The following is a 7,735-nucleotide window of genomic DNA, read 5'->3' on the forward strand; positions in this document are numbered from 1 at the left end:
GTGATTTTAAATATGACTACAAATATGCTATAAAGTGATGTGGGGATTTGCCTTCAGAGATGGCGGCCAATATGGTAGTGACAAATGGAATTCAGGAATCATCTTTCATTTTTTAAACCAAATTAAAATTGCAGAAAAAAAACTCATAGAGCGAAAATTGATTTCATCTAAATTATTTAAACTTTTTGAATGATACTCCATTTCGAAAGAAAAAAAAAAAAAACAAGCAAAAACTCAACCCAACAGTGCAATAACTGAATCGAACACTCTACAAAGCCAGTACTCCTATTACGAAAACTATTCTAAGCCACGTTTAACATTGTAGTGTGTTGTTTGTTTCCCCACGTAGCCAAAAAGAGGGGAACAAAACTTATATGCGTTTGATCTTTTTGAAACAAAGTTTATATTTTTTACAAAACAAAAAACCAAAGAAGTTCGTAGTGTTTTTGAGAAAGACAAAAAAGAATCTCTTTTGGAAACGAATATATTGCATATAAATATAAACAGATACATAGCCAGCACTACTAGAGACGTTCTGTTCGTTTCACTGATTCAAATTTAATGGACTGTCATCAATCAGTAAAAAAGCTTTTTTTCAGTTGATTTTTGTTATATTTAATGACTTATGTAACTTACAACAAATATTAGATCAGTAACTGTCCCGTAATGCAAATTTCACAAAATGCAAAATAAAGTGTTCACCTTTTCTTTGTTAAATTTGTCTGAAATGAAAAACACAAATTTTCGATCAAAATCAGTGAAACGGATATCGAAGGTTAAGCATTCCAAAAACGAAAACATAATCGACAGAATCAATAGAGATCGCAACAAACTAGAGCAAAAAGCACACGCGCTCTCACCGAGTAGTCTGCAAAACTGATAACCAATGCCTTCGCCACCACAGTTAAACACAGCAAAATAAAGCTTAAGCAAACAAAAATAAAAAAAACGTGACAAGTTTTTCAACAAATTTCTAGTGTTTGAATCACTCTAGCAAATGTCTCGTAACAATCTTCTTCAACAAATGATAAATATAATGGTATTGTGTATGTGATAATGGACAACAAATAATCGAAAAAAAAAAACAAACAAAAACGCTCGCCTAATAAAACTGCATGTAAGTTCACCCCAAGTTACAGCGCAAACCAATCGAGTATGAAATACTGAACCTTCAGCATTACTAGCGTGTTACACAAATATTAGTGAAAAAAGAATGTACCTAATTCGTCCCACAACAAAAAAAAAACACACACACACACACACTTAATTCTAGATTACGAAAAACTTTTTCAGAGTGCATTCCACATGAAACAAAAAAATTGCGTCCATCTCAAAAGAACAACCAAAAATTGTCACATTAGTCAAATTAGCGAAAAGCCATTCCATCTTCAAACTTATATTACTGTATTCCACGAAAACGCAAAAACAAAACAAAATAGAGTATATATGCAACCATCAATGTAAGTTGAGCAAACAAATATATATATATATATATCCCACGTTCGCCAAAGAAGTGACCACATCATCAATGCCCCTTACCTTAATTCCGTGCCGAAATCTCCTTCAAACTTCGTCCTCGTTCAGCAGCATGTTCGGGATGCCGTCCTGGATCGGGAACACCCGGCCCGTTTCCGGGCACTCGAGCGTACCCTCGACCACGTCCACCTCCATCAAGATGTGATGCAGCTTCTGGAGCGTCTCCGAGTCGGCGCCAATGTCGTCGGGCATGGTGGCCGGCAGGTCGGCACCGATCTACAACAAAATAAGAGATTTTTTCAAGCTCAGTGAAAAACTTAGTAACAATTTGTAAACTTTATAAAATTTGTAAAATTTGTTAAATTTGTAAAATTTGTAAAATTTGTAAAATTTGTAAAATTTGAAAAATTGGTAAAATTTGTAAAATTTGTAAAATTTGTAAAATTTGTAAAATTTGTAAAATTTGTAAAATTTGTAAAATTTGTAAAATTTGTAAAATTTGTAAAATTTGTAAAATTTGTAAAATTTGTAAAATTTGTAAAATTTGTAAAATTTGTAAAATTTGTAAAATTTGTAAAATTTGTAAAATTTGTAAAATTTGTAAAATTTGTAAAATTTGTAAAATTTGTTAAATTTGTTATACATACCATACCAATCAGCTTAGAACACCATACGCGGTGCCCGTGCTGTATCAAGAAGGTTGTTCCATGTTGCTCGGTTCTGGGCTGCAGCTCGCCAGTCTCCTAGGTTGCAGATCTTTCTTAGGTCCGCCTCGATCTGATTTCCCCATCGTGCACGCTGTGCTCCTGCTCTTCGGCCTGTGCCGCCATCGGGTCGCGCGCGTTCAAAGAGCATCCTGACAGGATGGTCTTCGTCCATCCTCGCGACATGGCCGGCCCACCTGAGCCTCCCGATTCTCGCCAGGGTAACGATTGTCGGTTCTCCCAGCAGCGCGTGCAGTTCGTGGTTCATGCGCCTTCGCCACTCGTTCTGAGCTGTACGTACTCCACCGTAGATCGTTCGCAGCACCTTCCGTTCGAAAACTCCAAGGGCTCGTTCGTCCTCTTGCCGCAGCGTCCAGGTCTCGTGGCCATAGAGGGCAACCGGTCTAATCAGTGTCTTGTACAGGGTCAGCTTCGTGGCGCGTTGCACTCGATCAGATGTCAAGGTTTTCCGTAATCCAAAGTAGGCGCGATTCGCGGAGTGGATACGAGTCCGGATCTCTAAGCTGGTGTCGTTGTCGGCCGTTACCAGCGATCCCAAGTACACGAATTCGCTCACCTCCTCCAGCACATCGCCATCCACAGCTAAAGGGTGAGTCTTGGGGGTCAACGTCCTTTGAGCCCCTCCCTTTCATGTACTTTGTTTTCATCGTATTCATGGCCAATCCAATTCGTCCTGCTTGCGTCTTTAAGGCGGTGTAAACCCTTTTCACCGTCTCTAGGTCTCTCGCTATAATGTCAATGTCGTCCGCATAAGCAAGAAGTTGAACTGTCCTGTTGCAAATCGTGCCTCTCGTGTCTATACCCGCTCTTCGCACAACTCCCTCAAGTCCGATGTTAAACAGCGCATTGGATAAGCCGTCACCTTGTCGTAACCCTTGGTGCGATTGGAAGGGGTCCGCTAGCTCCCCTGCCACTCGCACGTGACACATCACACGATCCAAGGTAGCCTTGATCAGCCGAGTCAGTTTGTCCGGAAATCCGTTCTCGTGCATGATCTGCCATAGCTGTTCGCGGTCGACTGTATCGTACGCTGCCTTGAAATCGATGAAGATGTGATGTGTGGGCACGTTGTACTCACGGCATTTCTCGAGGATCTGCCGGAGCGAGAAAATTTGGTCCGTGGTGGCCCGAGCGCCAGTAAACCCCGCTTGATAGGGGCCCACGAACCTCCGTGCGTACGGTGTCAGCAGACGGCAGAGGATCTGGGAGAGGATTTTATAGGCCGCGTTGATAAGCGTGATGCCGCGGTAGTTGCCGCAGTCCAGCTTATCGCCCTTTTTGTAGATGGGACACACGACACCATCCATCCATTCTTCTGGTAGTTTCTCCTCCTCCAGATCTTAGAAATCACCAAGTGGATCGCCCTCGCCAACTGCTCTCCTCCATATTTGAAGAGCTCACCGGGTAACCGATCTTTACCGGCGGCCCTGTTGTTCTTCAGCTGCCTGATCTCCTTCTTCACCGTCTCCAGATCAGGTGCCGGGAACTGTTCGTCAGCAGCGGGCGGTCCAAAATGGGCTTCAAAGCCGTCTCCATGCGCTACATCGCCGTTGAGGTGCTCGTTGAAGAACTGCTGCCACCTGTTCAACACCTCGCCTTTGTCCATAAGAAGGTTTCCCTCGGCGTCCCGGCAAGTGTTGGCTTGCGGCGCATAGCCTTTGCGGGACCGGTTAACCTTCTCGTAGAACTTTCGCGTCTCGTTCTGCCGGAACAGCTGCTCCATTTCGGCGCGATCGCGATCTTCCAGCTGGCGCTTCTTGAGCTTGAAAACCGTTCTTTGCTGTTTCAGCGCTTGTTTGTATCTGGCCACGTTCTCATCAGTTGCAGCTCTCAGCTTCACCGCATAAGCTGCTTTCTTCTCGTCAAGTAGCCGCTGGCACTCCTCGTCGAACCAGCGCTGCTTTCCAACTCGGACCGTACTACCTAGCGCGGCTTCAGCGGCACTGCCGATGGCCGAGCATATTCTGCTCCATCCATCGTTGAGCGAGGCAGCGCCGAGTTCCTCCTCCGTTGGCAGGCTCGCTTCCAGCTGCTGCACGTAGTGCTGAGCCGCAGCCGTGTCCTGCAGCCGCTCGGTGTTGAACGGCGGTGGGAGCCGGCTCCGTCGTCGGTGGTACGTCGTCGACAGTTTTGAGTGCATGCTTGCACCCACCAGGTAGTGGTCCGAGTGGATATCCGCACCGCGGTACGTGCGGATGTTCCGTATGTCCGAGAAGAATCGGCCGTCGATGAGGACGTGGTCGATTTGTGTTTTTGTTCGTTGATTAGGCGATGTCCAGGTGACTTTGTGGATGTCTTTCCGGGGGAAGAATGTGCTCCGTACCACCATACCGCGGGAGGCTGCGAAGTTGATGCACCGCTGGCCGTTGTCGTTCGTGACGGTGTGCAGGCTGTTCGGCCCGATCACCGGCTTGTACATCTCCTCCCTTCCTATGCGGGCGTTCATATCTCCGATGACGATCTTGACGTCCCTCTGCGGGCAGCTGTCGAACTTCTGCTCCAGCTTCGCGTAGAACGCTTCCTTCTCGGCATCGGATGATTCCTCGTGTGGGCAATGTACGTTGAAGATGTGATAGTTGAAGAAACGGCCTTTAATCCTCAATCTACACATCCGGTCGTCGATCGGCTCCCAATCTATCACACGACTCCGCATCTTGCCCAACACTATGAAGCCGGTTCCCAGCTTGTTTTCGGCTCCGCCGCTCTGGTACATGGTGAGCTCCAAAGCATCATCCTCCCACATCTTCGCTCCTTCCAGCACATCTCCTGCAGTGCTACAACATCGAAGTTGCGGGGTTTGAGCTCGTTCAACAGAGCGTACTCATACCCATCGAAACGTAGCGATCTGCAGTTCCATGTTCCGAGTTTCCAATCGGTGTCCTTTTCGTGCCTAGGTCTATGCCGTTTGTTCCGGATCCTTATTCCTTCTTGATTGTTCGTAATGATGTGGTTTTCGGTATGCAGCCGGATTGGGGCTGCGATACCTAGTCTCGGGGTGGGGCTGCCACCTTGAAGCTACCGAGACCCAGCTCCGGTTTTCTCTCGACACCGTAACGGGGGCCTTTCTCACGAGGCCTAACGGCATAGCTACACCCTCCGAAGAGGATGGAGCCCCCCTTCCCTGTCAGCATACTACCATAGTTCCCACCGGGGTTGGTTACCCGATCTCTCCAATGGTTACTAGTATCCCGGCTAGCGCCGCGGGGAGGCCAGGGTATCGGAGTTACTGGACAAGAGGCTAATGGACCGCTTGGTGGGTCTATTTTATTCCTGCGGTACTCGAAGTACCTATGGTACGCCATGTCCAGTCATTCGCTAACCAAATTTAAACCAAATTTAAATTTGTTAAATTTGTTAAATTTGTTAAATTTGTAAAATTTGTAAAATTTGTAAAATTTGTAAAATTTGTAAAATTTGTAAAATTTGTAAAATTTGTAAAATTTGTAAAATTTGTAAAATTTGTTGAATTTGTTAAATTTGTAAAATTGGTAAAATTTGTAAAATTTGTAAAATTTGTAAAATTTGTAAAATTTGTAAAATTTGTAAAATTTGTAAAATTTGTAAAATTTGTAAAATTTGTAAAATTTGTAAAATTTGTAAAATTTGTAAAATTTGTAAAATTTGTAAAATTTGTAAAATTTGTAAAATTTGTAAAATTTGTAAAATTTGTTTAATTTGTTAAATTTGATAAATTTGATAAATTTGATAAATTTGATAAATTTGATAAATTTGATAAATTTGATAAATTTGATAAATTTGATAAATTTGATAAATTTGATAAATTTGATAAATTTGTTAAATTTGTTAAATATGTTTTTTTTGTGAAATTTGTGAAATTTGTGAAATTTGTTAAATTTGTTAAATTTGTTGAATTTGTTAAATTTGTTAAATTTGTTAAATTTGTTAAATTTGTTAAATTTGTTAAATTTGTTAAATTTGTTAAATTTGTTAAATTTGTTAAATTTGTTAAATTTGCTAAATTTGTTAAATTTGTTAAATTTGAAAAATTTGTAAAATTTATAAGTATTTGAAGAATTTGTCAAACTTGTAAAATTTGTAAAATATTTAAAATTCGTAAAATTGGTAAGATTCGTAAAATTACAATAAAGTTTGCAAATTTCATTCAAATTTTGGTATTCGTAGAACTAAAAAAAAAGTGAAATCCGTGAAATTAGCTTAATTCAAAAATTTTTCCATTCCGTAAAATTCGTTAAATTAGTAAGATTCGTTAAATTCAAAAAATCGTTAAATTTGTAAATAAAGTTTAAAATTTTTAAATTCGTTAAAATTGTTAAATTTGTAAAATAAAATCGTTGAATTTGTTAATTCGTAAAATTGGTCAAATTCATAAATTTCGTTTAATTTATTGAATTCCTAAAATTTGACAAAATTCCATAAAATGCTTAACATTCTCAAAATTTAAAAAAAACCTTAAAATTCCTAAAATTTGACGAAATTCCATAAAATGCGTAACATTCTCAAAATAAAAAAAAAACCTTAAAATTTGTAAAATTCGTAAAATAAACAAAATGTTTCCTGAATTCGTTAAATTTGATAAATTTGTTTAAATTGTTAAATTCGTAAAATTTGTCAAATTCGTTAATTTTCAAAAAAAAAATCGTCAAATAAGCTAAAGTCGTAAATTTCGAAAAAATCTTAGAATCCGTTAAATTTGTAAGAATTGTTAAATTCTTAAATTCAATAAACTTGTAAAATTCGATAAAAAATAAAATCGTTCATTTTGATAATTTTGTAAAATTTGTAAAATTCGTAAAATTAGCAAAATTCAAGAAGTAGTAGTAGCAAAATTCTCAAACACGAAAAAAAAATCTTAAAATTCTTAAAGTCATAATATTTTTAAATTCTTTAAAATATTTCTTTGTTTTTTCAAATGTTTGTCTTTTCTGTTTATGTATTACTATTTAAAACATTACTAGAAAGCAATCAAAACTGTGTTAAATATTTCTGGATTAAATTATCAGAAGGTCCTATCTGCATAGAAAACCCATGACTCATAAGTTGTTTTGAAAATTTACTCAAAATTTCTAAAAAAAAAAACATTTTGGTCACCCTATCCTAGCAATGGTCAAATGTAAACAACCTTGAAATTTACGTTCCAAATTTCTCACAAAAAAGTTAAAAAATACTCACATTGTTGGCCGCCTGCTTGATGGCACCCCAGTCCAATCGGGGGATCATCCGGGTGATGAATTCCGAGTTGAAATCCGACGAAACTACCTTTTTCTCCACAATCTATCCAAAAATAATTGCAAAGATGTTTAAATTCTTTCCTTTAAGAATACAAGCAAAACTTACATTCAATTTCAGCGGGTAGCCAACCTTTACGCCGCGAATGCACTTGGACGTGAGAAAATTGTACGTTAGAATCTTCATTTTGCGTATTTTTTGCTGGAAATTCTCCGCAAAACAACGTGAAGTCGTGAAGTTTATTGATTTTGGTTTGACAACCGCATGTTTTGCTCCGCGCCGCGAGCGAGGTAAACAAACTCGCGCGCGAGCATGAAATTTGACAG

The 7,735-nt window shown here is 39.6% G+C and overlaps 1 protein-coding gene across 1 annotated transcript; it reads right to left on the bottom strand.

The window, feature by feature from the left end:
• Positions 1-589: 589 nt before the first annotated feature.
• LOC6050315 (multifunctional methyltransferase subunit TRM112-like protein) lies at positions 590-7,694 on the bottom strand. Its single transcript, XM_038259714.1, has 4 exons — positions 7,518-7,694; positions 7,353-7,454; positions 1,540-1,752; positions 590-722 (listed from the first exon to the last, which is right to left on the bottom strand). The coding sequence occupies exons 1-3, from the start codon at positions 7,593-7,595 to the stop codon at positions 1,564-1,566; spliced, it is 369 nt and encodes a 122-aa protein (XP_038115642.1). The 5' UTR covers positions 7,596-7,694; the 3' UTR covers positions 590-722; positions 1,540-1,563.
• Positions 7,695-7,735: the final 41 nt, after the last annotated feature.

This window comes from Culex quinquefasciatus, chromosome 3, assembly GCF_015732765.1.
Source record: "Culex quinquefasciatus strain JHB chromosome 3, VPISU_Cqui_1.0_pri_paternal, whole genome shotgun sequence".
NCBI lineage: Eukaryota > Metazoa > Arthropoda > Insecta > Diptera > Culicidae > Culex > Culex quinquefasciatus.

Bases quoted from the DNA above. Each gene is read 5' to 3' on its own strand.
- LOC6050315 (XM_038259714.1), bottom strand. From the start codon at position 7,595: ATGAAGATTCTAACGTACAATTTTCTCACGTCCAAGTGCATTCGCGGC. The intron at 7,455-7,517 runs GTAAGTTTTGCT...ATTTTTGGATAG, and splicing joins GCTACCCGCTGAAATTGAAT to ATTGTGGAGAAAAAGGTAGT. The intron at 1,753-7,352 runs GTGAGTATTTTT...ATTTTGTTGTAG, and splicing joins TCAAGCAGGCGGCCAACAAT to ATCGGTGCCGACCTGCCGGC.